The 12,387-nt window shown below is 41.3% G+C and overlaps 2 protein-coding genes across 2 annotated transcripts; both read right to left on the bottom strand.

Annotated features, from left to right (window-relative positions):
• Positions 1-4,679: 4,679 nt before the first annotated feature.
• Positions 4,680-6,692, bottom strand: LOC136245287 (uncharacterized). Its single transcript, XM_066036773.1, has one exon. It carries the CDS (start codon positions 6,690-6,692, stop codon positions 4,680-4,682), a length of 2,013 nt encoding a protein of 670 aa, XP_065892845.1.
• A 39-nt stretch (positions 6,693-6,731) lies between these two features.
• Positions 6,732-7,819, bottom strand: LOC136245286 (uncharacterized). The gene is made up of 3 exons (XM_066036772.1): positions 7,480-7,819; positions 7,205-7,402; positions 6,732-7,048 (listed from the first exon to the last, which is right to left on the bottom strand). Exons 1-3 carry the CDS (start codon positions 7,817-7,819, stop codon positions 6,732-6,734), a joined length of 855 nt encoding a protein of 284 aa, XP_065892844.1.
• Between the last annotated feature and the right edge of the window lie 4,568 nt (positions 7,820-12,387).

Below are 12,387 nucleotides of genomic sequence, written 5' to 3'. Positions count from 1 at the left end.
TGAAAAGATTGGGCCATACTGCAGTTCCTTTTATTTTTTACTAACATCACATGTCATATTATATGTGTAAAGACAACATCCGGTCGCATCTATGCAAAGGGGTGGGTGGCACCCGACTATACTTACTACTCAAGATTTGCAATTTCCATTTAAATAATAAAGCCTGTATTATCATAATGAGTTTTGACTGTGGGTTTCATTTGTTACCAGTTGAAGCTATGCCAGTAGATACAGTGTGGCTACATGATAGGAGTAATACTAGGCCTTGCTGTAGATGAACAAAGTACAAGGCGTGTTATATTAGGGATATTTATACCACTGAAGGATGAGTGACATGAGTAAAATTCAATAATCAGTTAAAGCATTAAAGTGCTATATTGTTTTTGTTTTGTATTTATTTGATTGTGTATTGCATGTATCACTGTACTTTCGTGCTCCCTCCAACAAGGAAGATTGGCTTACCGATTGCTGTGAGGTTAAAAACAATCAATCAATGAATATGGAATAGAGCTGAAACAAATATTCAATTCGTTCAGATATTCTCTTGGTTTAAATACAATAGTATTCCAATACCACAAGACAATTCAAACTATTCAGATGCTGACTTTTGTCTGCAATAATTTGCTGAATTAGTTGTAGCAAACATTGGCTAAAAATTTCTACATATTTATTTATTTAAAGGATTTACAGCGCATTTAAAGATAATACACTGTAATTTTTTAACTTTGTGAGGCATCCAATCTATTGGAATATTAACTTGCTTAGCCTCTCAAACTATTCAAGTACTAAAATGTGGTGCTCGTTTCAGCTCTAATATGGAAAATAAAGCACGTCGCTCAAGGGTGAGTGCTTTATTTTTTGTGTAGCACTAGCAAGGCAATGCTTTAACATATACGCATGGTACTGAATGGAGATGGAGGTATTTTTACTTGTTCACAGGCACACTGGAATGTTAGAAAACTTCCACAACACCTTACAATCATATTGTTCCAAAAGAGAATTTGGGTGAGTACATTGTGATAACAAACAAATGCAACTAGCAGTAATTCTCATGTTGACCGGAGCCCAAGGCAGACTCTGGAGTGCCAGTACTATTGGCAGTACAGAAAATAAACCAAGAATTGAAAAGTGTTGTGCAGTATGTGTATGTGTGCGGTATTATCAAGAGTTCATAATATATATACTAAGGAGAGTATCCTACTCTCATATACCCCTGTAGAAGGGCGTATCGTGAAGTTATGACGTAACGACAAGATGTTGTGGTTTGTGATGTACAAGCAGCCGTAAAAGTGCAAGAATCGTTAGCACTATTTTACACTCGCAACGCTCAGGATAGCCAATGGCCTAGCAAGAAACGCCTACGAAGCGGTCTTAACCCATGAAGGAATGATTGTAGTTCGGTGAGAAACGCTTAGAGCTGGAGTTAATTTGGTTGTTAGTGACGTTGTTAGGCACACGTTCAATCGATACCATGTTCAACTAATGACATCATTAATTATACAAAGAAAAACGGGCGAACTCAGAAGTTCTACGTCATAACTTCACGATACGCCTTTCTACAGGGGTATATGAGAGTAGGATACTCTCCTTAGTATATATATTATGAACTCTTGGTATTATGTATAGTATAGTGTGTGTGTATTGTTGTGTGTGTAGTGTAGTGTGACTATACCTGTGACACCATGTACAGTGGAAAATTTCTTATGTTTTGTAACCTTTTAAATACAGTTAGGTCTTTATCAGAGGTACAATTCACGGAGCTAGACCTGTTGAAATTATAATACTTCACTTGTACTTTGTAGACATGTTATAATTTTTATGAAGATAGAATCTATTGCTATGTAAGTATGATGATCATGTAACCTTCTAAGTAGACATCACCCAAGATGCCCTACACTACCATCCCAGACAACTATATGAATAATTAACCTTAGCAGTGAATATGATTAAGAGGTATGGTAATCAAAGTTTATATTGCTCCTGCCCACAATCAAAAGTCACAAGGTACACTTTAAAAGGAACTGAGGGATACTTTACAATTGGCACTGATCACTTGGAATTGTTTGGCAGCAACATATCACTTACTGCCGGCCAAGTCTATTTTTATTTTTTTATAGTCACCATCAAATGGTGGCACAATAAAAACTGTTGAATAGCTATTGTGTGTTACTAGTAGTGTAGTATAGTGTGGTGTGTTCACATGTGTGTATTATAGTCTGTACGTAGTGTCATGTGGTGTATTGTATGTGTGCAGTGAAGTGTAATCTATCTTTAGGTAGTGTGTAGTATAAGGTGTTGTATTTTATGTAGTATACAGGGGCGGATCTAGGATTTATAAAAGGGGGGGGCTAACTCAAGGTACTAATCTCTTGGGTAGAGGTGTGTGAAGTACACTTCCCAGCATGCGAAGCATGCTGGAACTAGGGGGGTCTGGGGGCATGCCCCCCCAAGGAAAATTTTGAAAAATAGATGCTAAAATACTGCAATTTGGAGACATATCCACATAAAATTCATAATATTTTCTGCCCGTAGATATTTTATAATATACCGCCTTTAGATTATAGGTATGGCTCTCTGAAGCATTTTGCTAATGGAAAAGTTTAGGTAGATATAGACAACCAATTACATGATGCACCCCTCTCACAATTGCACAACACTGAATAGGTGCATGTTAGAATAATAATGTTGAAAGTGGAAAATTTTGAAATTTGAACAATACAAGATTGAATCTGAGAGCACTTTCAATGGAAATTGTGTACCTGAATTAAGTATTGCCATACATATTAACTACACAAGTTGATGAATGAAGCCCTTTAAACAGACCACTGCACTTCATTGTATGTATAGGTGCAGGCAGATTTGGAAAAATTCCATAACAGAACCAACTACATGTTTCCAGTGAATGTTCTATTAGAGTAGTTAGCTGACTGCTCTATTAGAGTACCTCGATCTTGTACACCTCCAATGCTGATCCCGGTCCTTGTTGCATAAACTTTAGTATAAATCCACTGATAATATCTTGGAAAGATGTTTATAAGATGGTTTTATGAGTATTTGTATTATTAGTGATCATATAATTATACTAAGACAAAATTTCATTATAATACTCAGCATATTGATCAAGTAAAGCCTAAATATGAAGGGGGGGCTTCAGCCCCCAAAGCCCCCCCCCCCCCCCCTGGATCCGCCCCTGGTATAGTGTGTGGTGTTGTGTATAGTATAGCGTGTAGTGTGGTGCTGTGTGTAGTGTAGTTTGTGGTGTAGTATGTAGAATAGTGTCACTTTGTGGCATAATGTAGCATGGTGTAATGTAGTTTAGTACAGAGTGTGACACATAGTGTGGTGTAGGCATGAACGAACGTTGAATTTTTTGATTCAAAACTTTTACTAACAAATGTTGACTTTATAACTTTGGTAAGAGGATGGTGTAGATGTACAGACAGGGTATCATGCAGACCCAGAGGAAGTAGCAGGACATGATTGTAGTTTTATGGATGCGAAATGCTTAGCTTGCACTTTTTTCCAAAATGGTCGGTTGTGACTTACAAACAGTATGGGTTTTTTTTAACCTGTTTGTTAGGATTGTGTGTTGCAAAACTACAGGCAGTTGGATGTTGTTGTGTCTAGTGATGGACGATGCAACACTCCAGGGAATTGTGCAATTTTTTTTAAGGTGAAGTCCACTTCTGTTGTGAATACGTTAGGTTTATTTTCTAAATTGTGTACTTTATGTTCTGTGTTTATACCTCAATACAGCTGATCATCACTCTAGGGTTGAACACTCTGGATGGCACAAGTCAAGACTGAAGAAAGTTTTGGGTACTGATGAAAGCCGGAATGGAACGGAACGGAATGGAACCAATAGGGGGCGTGCGCCAAGTTAAAAAATCATTTAAACAGATTGTGCACTGTTTCCAACTTTCACACAATAACTAGAATTGTGCTAGAATTAGTTCGCTTCTGCTATAGACATGTTAGAAAGCATTTGCTCAATGGCTCTATTTAATGCCCACTGCAAGAACGCATTGTGCAATCGTCTAAGCTGAACAACGATCATTTAGCTAAGCTGTTTACCTATTTTTTGTAAGCACTGTTAATCATGACATACTGCAGTTTGCTAACTCTCGTATGTTAATCGCTGCCAATAATGGTAGAATTATAGTCTCTTCAGAAATATTGGGGACTGTATTAGTATAGTGACGTCCTGATCGTCTACGGTCTTGTGTCGCCCTGATGTCAACGGATACAACTGCTGCTCACACCTCGTGCACACACAACACTCTTATTAATGCACACTAAGGTATTACATCATACATTCTAATTATAGTATACTACGCTAAGTCAGTCAGTGTCACTGGCATTTCCAACATCCTCCGGGGGGGGCACGGATGGCCTGGATCCATTCTGAGATTCGATGTTTTTCTCTACCAGCTGCCAAACGCGTCAGTCGCTTCTCCAATGTCGGTTCCAAACTCTCTTCTTCAGTGTTCTTGTCAGCAGGTTGTAAGGTTGGAGAGACAGTTGTTTCCACACTGGCAACCTCTAAGGGGTATAGCTTCACAATGGGGCGATTCGTACGGCCTGTACTTGTTCGAATGTTTGCAGCTCTTACAAGACCATCATTTCCAGTGAGTAGTTCTTCAATTACAGCTAAGCGCCAGCTCAGTCGAGGCCCATCATCATGAATCTGCACGACATCTCCCACTTTCACTGACTGGTTGTTGTTCCCTTGTGATCTGAAACTCCCTTAAGGAAGTTAAGTACTCGTGCTTCCATCTATTTTGGAAATGGTTGAGTAGAAAGGAGAGCCTCTTAGCATTCTTGCGCATCTGGCTACTTGCGCTGCCATAGTCTGGATCTTGTAGGACTTCTGTCACCAACATGTGAGGAAGTGTAGTAATTCTCCTGCCATGAAGCAGATAGGATGGAGTTAATAGTTCTGGGTCCCTTGGATCCTCTGACAAGTACGTCAGTGGCCTGTCATTTAAAGTGGCCTCCACTTCTACTACTAAGGTTTGTAACATGGGTAGGGAGATGCGTGCTCTGCCAAGTACTCTCTTCAAGGCTGCCTTAGTCAATCCTATGAGTCTCTCCCAGTACCCACCATACCAGGGTGCCCTTTTTGGGATGAACTTCCACGTGACCCCACGCCTACCAATGGATGTTTCTAATTCCTTTGAACTAAGCATCTCTTTCAGCTCCTCCGCGGCCGAGAGATATGTGGATGCGTTGTCTGACATCATGATATGTGGGAGGGACTTTCGGCTGACAAATCTTCTGAAGGCGAGTAGGAATGTTTCAACGGTCAAGTCAGCCACAACTTCCAAGTGTATCGCCCTAGTGGTAGCGCATGTAAATAAACAAACATACACCTTACTCTCTCCACAGTCACTCTGGACGTACAAGGCACCGGTAAAGTCAACTCCGGTGATAGTAAATGGGGCTACATCTCTCAGACAGTTCTTAGGCAACGATGCTGATTCTGGAGCAGGATATGGCTTGCCATGGTGCCGTTTGCAGATAGTGCAGTGTCTCAGGAGTCCTTTAATGTACTGTCTGCCTGACGGAACCCAGTATTGTTGCCTCAGAGCTGTGAGTGTGCTGTTCGCACCTCCATGGAAGAGTGATTTGTGAAGGGAGTAGATCAATAACTTGGTGAAGTTGTGCTTCTGAGGAAGGAGGTATGGAAATCTTGCAATATCACTTAGTGGAGCATTATGGATGCGTCCACCACATCTGACAAATCCATCATGGTCGAGGAAGAGTCGTAACTGTCTTACTAGGATTGGAGTCTTGCTACTGTGTTTATTACTGTGTTGAGACTTGAGGGCTGAAATTTCAATAGTGAAGATTTGTTCTTGACAAGTTCTAATCCACTTCATCCTTGCGGTGTTAAGCTCAGTTGGGGTTAGTGGACCAGTGGCTCTTGACTGCTGATGTTGCTTGAAGTTGTTAATAAACCGTTGAACATATGCTGTCACTGCAAGTAATCGCTCAAGGGAGCTGTAGTTGTCTGGAGTGATTATCCTGTGTAAGCCAGTTTTGCTCTCAATGGGAGGTGCTGGAATGACAAATTCTTCTGCTGTTAGTGCTGCTACATATAGTTGAGACACTGATTGTATGTCCCATGATGGCCACTTCCTTTCATCAAGTAGCCAGCTTGGCCCATGCCACCATAACAATGAGGTATGAAACTGGTTGAAGGTAAGGTCTCTGGTAAGGAGGTCTGCTGGATTGTCACTGGATGGACAATGTTGCCAGGTAGCAGTAGGAGGTAACTGTTTAATCTCTTCCACTTGATGTTTGATGAATGAGGGTAGCACCTTAGTGCTCTGAATCCAACACAGTACAATTTGGCTATCAGTCCACATAAAAATGGTGGGCTTCAAACAGAGAGATTCAATAACAAACCTGGCTAGCTTTGCTGCAACAACAGCAGCCATCAGTTCAAGTTTGGGGAGAGTAATCTGTTTCAATGGTGCAACACGTCCTTTGGCCATCACAAAACTGGTCTGCTCTAGGTTAGATAGATAGGCTACAGCACCATATGCCTTGGTGCTGGCATCTGCAAATACATGTAGCTGCAATGAGGTAAATACTCTATTAATTGAGATTACATTGGACTTACGGATGTCAGCTAGTATGCCTGTCCATTCTTCCAGAATATCTTGATCTAATGGCTCATCCCACATGACGCGTTGCTGCCATAGTCGCTGCATTAGTAACTTAGCTCAAACAGATATCGGGTTGAGAAAGCAGAGGGGATCAAAAAGTTTGGATGAGTCCTGGAGCACCTCTCGCTTAGTCGTCAGCGGTGTCGTGGAGTGATCAAGTCCCTTCAAGGTTAATGATAGTGTATCAAGGGAGGTGTTCCAATGTACTCCCAGAACAGTAGTTAATTTATTCTTGTCTGCAGTGCCTTCCCTTTGTGTAATGTCCATTAACTGTCTGCTGTTGAATGCCCAGGCTCTTAGGTTAAACTTAGCTGCTGATAGGATTGATCTTGCCTGGCTGTAGAACTGCAATGTCTCTTCTTCTGACTGGAACCCTGTAACAATATTATCCGCATACAGGTTAGACCGTATGTTATGAGAGACAAGTGTGTTGTATTGTAGCAAATGGCGGTTCAAAGTGGCAAATAACATGAAGGGAGAGCTTACAGAGCCAAAGAGCACTGTGCAAAATCTGTACGTGTCAAACTTACTGCTAGGATCAGACGGGTCTGAAAGCCATAAAAATGTAGTGAAATCACGATCCTTGACATGAAGACTAATATGAAGGAAGGCCTTCTCGATATCTGTTGAGACACCATACTTGTTGAGACGAAAGCGGAGGATGATTGACCCTAGATCAATAAGAAAGGGTGGACCGGTCAGAAGATAGTCATTGAGACCAGGTTGGTCTGCAGATCCTCAGCAGCTGCAGTCATACACAATGCGAATAGGTATAGTACATACACAATGCGAATAGGTATAGTACTGGAATCTTTCAGCACTGGGAGGTGTGGTATGTAGTGGACAGCACTGCTACTGGTAGATGTTACCTGTTCAATGAAACCTCGGTCAACTTGTTCCTTTAATATTTTGTCATAGGTCTCAAGTGATCGCATCCTGCCTTGACATATAGAGTAGCTGTTGGGAAGGGGCGGGTGGTCATCTTTCCAGGGAAACCTGGCAGTGTAGGAGCCATCTTCTTGCCAAGTTATGTGACTACTGGAATACTGCTCCAGGAAGGTCTTGTCTGAGAGGTTGGTAGTGACTCCAGCATCTTCCACTTCCCAAAACCTTTGCAAGTCTTGTGCATCAGTCTCATGGCTCATGGTCACGGCTACATTAAGGAAGCTTCATACAGAGTAGTGGGATTGTGGAACTGATAGTGGCCCGGACAATACATATCCCAATCTGGAACTAACAGCTGTAGGACCATCACCTCTAACAACATGGTCACCAATGAAATTCCAGTAGAAATCTGCTCCAACAAGTAAAGATATCTCAAAGTTCTCAGCACTAGAGACAGGGTGGGCCAGTGGAAGACCCTTCAAATATGATACATCAGAAAGTGTGGTTCTTACAGTGTTATTAAGTGGAGCAGCAATGTTTGGGACCACAAGTGCTGAAATTGGCATCAGGTCACCCGTTGATGTCTTGAGGTTGATGATTACATTGTCCAAACATCGGAGGACAGGTTTTGTTGAGCCAAATGAAGTCAAGCTAATGTGCTCAGAGTTGTGAGGGACCACCTCTAGCAAGTGGGTAAGCTGCTCAGTTAGAAACGGTCGCTGAGATCCTTCATCAAATAGTATGTTAGCCTCGGCCTGTATGCTACCATTTATCACAGTTGTTATTGTGGTCTTCAATAAGCAAACAGTATTTCTAGTCAGCTGTGGTGGAACAAGGGTGGTAAGGGATGTAATTAAATCTGTACCTGTAGCAGAGTTGGACGGTGGCTGGGTTTGGTCACTTGATGTGGTACCAGAGTTGTTAGAAGCGACAGAGCTGGAGCTGGAATTGGTAGAGGTGGAACTGTTGCAAATACTGGTGTGATGTTTTCCATTGCATTTCCGGCACCGATTCCTTGAGGAGCACTGCGAAACACGATGATGTGCAAGACAGTTGAAGCAGAGTTTCTCTTGCTTGATGATTGCTATCCGTGATTGCTGATCTTCGTGCACTTCACAATTGGTTGGGGTATGGTTTCCCTTACAGTATGTACGCATCGGTTGTTTAGTGGTGTGCTCTCTTGGTTTCTGGCTACTTTTCTTGCCTGTTGAGGTGAAGAATGAAGCAGTTGGTGGTCTATCCTGACTTGTAGAGTGGGATGTCTGATAGCCGGCTTCAAAGATCTGTATTTCCTTAATGATGGCTTTCTGTAGTTCATCAACTGTCCACTCACTGCTATCATGTGCTCTGGCCATGTTCTTCTTGGTCTCTTCAGGTAGCTTTCCAAGCATAATCGGTACCAGTAGTGTTTCCAGGGAATCAGGTGACTTGCCAAGTGACTCTAAACATCGGATGTGACCTTCAATCGTATCATGAAATGATAGCAGGCTAGCAAGCTTGTTCACAGGCCTAGGAGTGTCCAGCAAGGCTTGGATATGTGCCTTAATTAATTTGTCTGGTTGCCCATAACGACCCTTGAGCAGATCAACAGAGTGTTCATAATTAGTGTTAGTTAGTGGAAGCCCTGTAATTACTCTAGCTGCCTCACCCTCCAGCTGAGTTCTCAGGTAGCTCAGTTTCTGTACTCCACAAAGGTTTGGGTTAAGGTGGATAGCGGACTCAAAACAGTCCCAAAATGACTGCCAGTTCAGGGGATCACCACTATACTTGGGTACTTCTAGTTTTGATAATCTTGTTACACACTGAGGGGACGGAAGAGTATCACCTGGCTCTCGGCGGGAAGGTTCAAGTGGTTTTTTGGAACTCTCATGGTGAGTAGCCTTTGGGCTGTGTAGAGGGGAGCTTGAGCCTGAGGTAGCTGATGGGGGTTGTGGGGATGAACCTGAGCTGCTATCACTGGCTATTTGTTGGGGTAAGGCGGTGAGTTTGTGAGTGATTATAGCGATCTTTTGTGAGAGGATTGATTGCATCTCCTCTGAATCGATAATCATTGCTTCAAACTCTTCATCTTCTAAAGTGTCAAGAATGTCTTTATCTATATCCTTAATCACGGTGGCCTTGTGCTGTAACTGTTTGAGGTAGTCCTCCAAACGTGCTCTGTCCTCCGGCTCTACCTTATCACGTGGTTGCCTCTCGAATATAGCATCGTTTGCGACATAACTTCTTAAGAGCGTCCATCAGTTCTTGGCGACGAGTAAGTGAACTAAAAAAAACAACACAACAACAACGATTGGACGTGAAGTCTTGCTTGCCTTTTGGGGTACCGTTAGTGGAATCCGATTATGCCACGGTACAACAGCTTCTAAGTGACTGGTTAGAAGACTACTCAACGAAGTGGAAGGCGAAGCAAATATCCCGGTCGCGGTACCAACAATTTTGGGGACTGTATTAGTATAGTGACGTCCTGATCGTCTACGGTTTTGTCTCGCCCCGATGTCAACGGGTACAACTGCTGCTCACACGCTCGTGCACACACAACACTCTTATTAATGCACAACCATACATTCTAATTATAGTATACTACGCTAAGTCAGTCAGTGTCACTGGCATTTCCAACAAGAAAACCAGCGACACTTGTACAAAAAGGCTTGAACACCGCTACAACATGAAAATACTACAGTAGTTTACCTTTTGGAATGGTAAAGAAGTACTTCTACATCAGGATGAAATTAAACTGAATGGATTTTATTTACACACACCTCGCCACGTGGTGAGCATTTAATGCAACTTTTCGAGCGAACAATTACTGGCATGTCTATAAACAGAAACAAGTTAATTCTAGCATAATTCTAGTTATTGTGTGACAGTTAGAAATAGTGCACAATCTGTTTTAAACTTGGCACGCACCGCGATTGATTCCGTTCCATTCCGGCGTTCATCAGTACCCGAAAGTTTTACATAATGTGAGTTTCTATGACATTCATGTTGTACATATCAAATTGATATCAAGTGTGTGTGTGTTAGTGCAGTGCACTGTGTGTACATAGTAGTGTGTCTATCAGAGTAGGTTGAACATGCTTTAAGCGCCACTTAAAATTGTTGTTTTAATTGCATATTTCCTTGCGATATTTCACGTGAGCCTCAATAGACGCAATACAAAACTAGCTAACGATGGGGTTCACAGGGGATCAGTGGATGTTTTGAATACTTTTCACATAAGCATCAAGGCAATGATTCAACATTTCATACACTGTGTTTGCATCTGCTTTGCTAGAATTGAATTCCCTTTTAATAAAATTTTGGATAAACTGACAACTCTACACTACACAACGTGCTATTGCCAATCTTATGCAGCCTTAAATGCATGTTAGAGGTACACATGTGCATATATACGGATTTGACAGATTAATACAGATATACGTGCACGTTAAACTATAAATGTAGAGAATGTATGTGGTAGGGCTCAAACGAATAGTTGACTATTCAGATATTCGGGGATATTCAAATAGTCGATTGCAATTTAGGTATTCAAATATTTGTTTCAAAGGAATTGTAGTATACAGTACATAAAGATTCTATCAAAGAAGCATATTATGGACATCAGACAATCAATATAACAGGTTTACTATGTTACCTCATACGCATACAAATACCAAAAAGATTTTCGAATATTCAGTAGTTGTTATATTAGAGAATATTCAAACAGTAAAAAACCACTAGTTGTTTGAGCCCTAGTATGCAGTTTAGTGTAAAGTACTATAGAGTGTAGTAGTGTTGTGAAACATAATACAGTGTATGTACTGTAGCGTATATTGTATTGTTGTGTGTGCAGGTGGGTGTATGTAGTGTAGTGTACAGTGTGTGTACGTGCAGTGTTAATTTGTAGTGGTTACCAGCTGATGAGTCCCACCACTATAAACAATAGGGACGAAAAATCTCCATCATGGAAACTAATCCATAATGAAGACTTCCTGGTTACGTGCAAGAATAAGCACACAAGTACTAGGAATCTGTACGCTGCCAATCAAATTCAAGGTTCCACCTTCACTCACTAAGAAAGATGCAGACAGCTGGTAGATGGTAGAAGATGCTGTACATGACACAGTTCAATTGGTGTGTATGTGCATGTGTGCGACTGATGTTTTAGTGATCTGTGTGTGATTTTCATATTGTCAGCAGATGGTTAATGATGGTGCGTTTGTGGTGAGATATTTTGAATGTGTTTGTTTCTGTGCTTGCCTTTAATTTGATTCATATTTTTAGAAAATATTAGAAGAATGGCTCCAGAGTTATCTCCCAACAGTACATGTTTGTATGTTTCCTTCATCTTGATTATGTGAGTGTCTATTCCTAGGCAATCAGAGACATAGTTAGGAAAGAAATTAAAAGGTGTGTGTGTGCGTGCATGCATGCATGAGGCAGCATAGAAAAGTGGTTATGGCTTTGGCCTAGTAATCAAGAGGACTTGGGAGGAAAATTTGATGTAAAAGGCGACTATGTTAGCATGAGGCTTTTGCATGCACACACATATGATATTTTAGTGATCAAATTGGAGATGTTTTACAGCTAGCTGCAGTCCATGCTACAGCTGTAATCCTACGATCATTCTATAATTTACCTTCTTTTCTCATGGGAGGAGAGTGTGCCCTGGTCATCAGAATACTGAATTGACCTGCTTTCCTCAGGCTGTTCAGAATATTCGCTTCAATAAAGAAGATCGTCACCAATCAGCTTGCCAACTTAACTTACTCAAAAGTCAATAAAATTCATAGTCTCCCCAAACACCTGGCCTATCCTGTGCAAGGGCCTGTGCTTTCTATAAATTTTA

The sequence above is a fragment of the Dysidea avara genome, chromosome 15 (assembly GCF_963678975.1).
Source record: "Dysidea avara chromosome 15, odDysAvar1.4, whole genome shotgun sequence".
Lineage (NCBI taxonomy): Eukaryota > Metazoa > Porifera > Demospongiae > Dictyoceratida > Dysideidae > Dysidea > Dysidea avara.
This window is presented reverse-complemented; position numbering and strand designations above follow the sequence as displayed.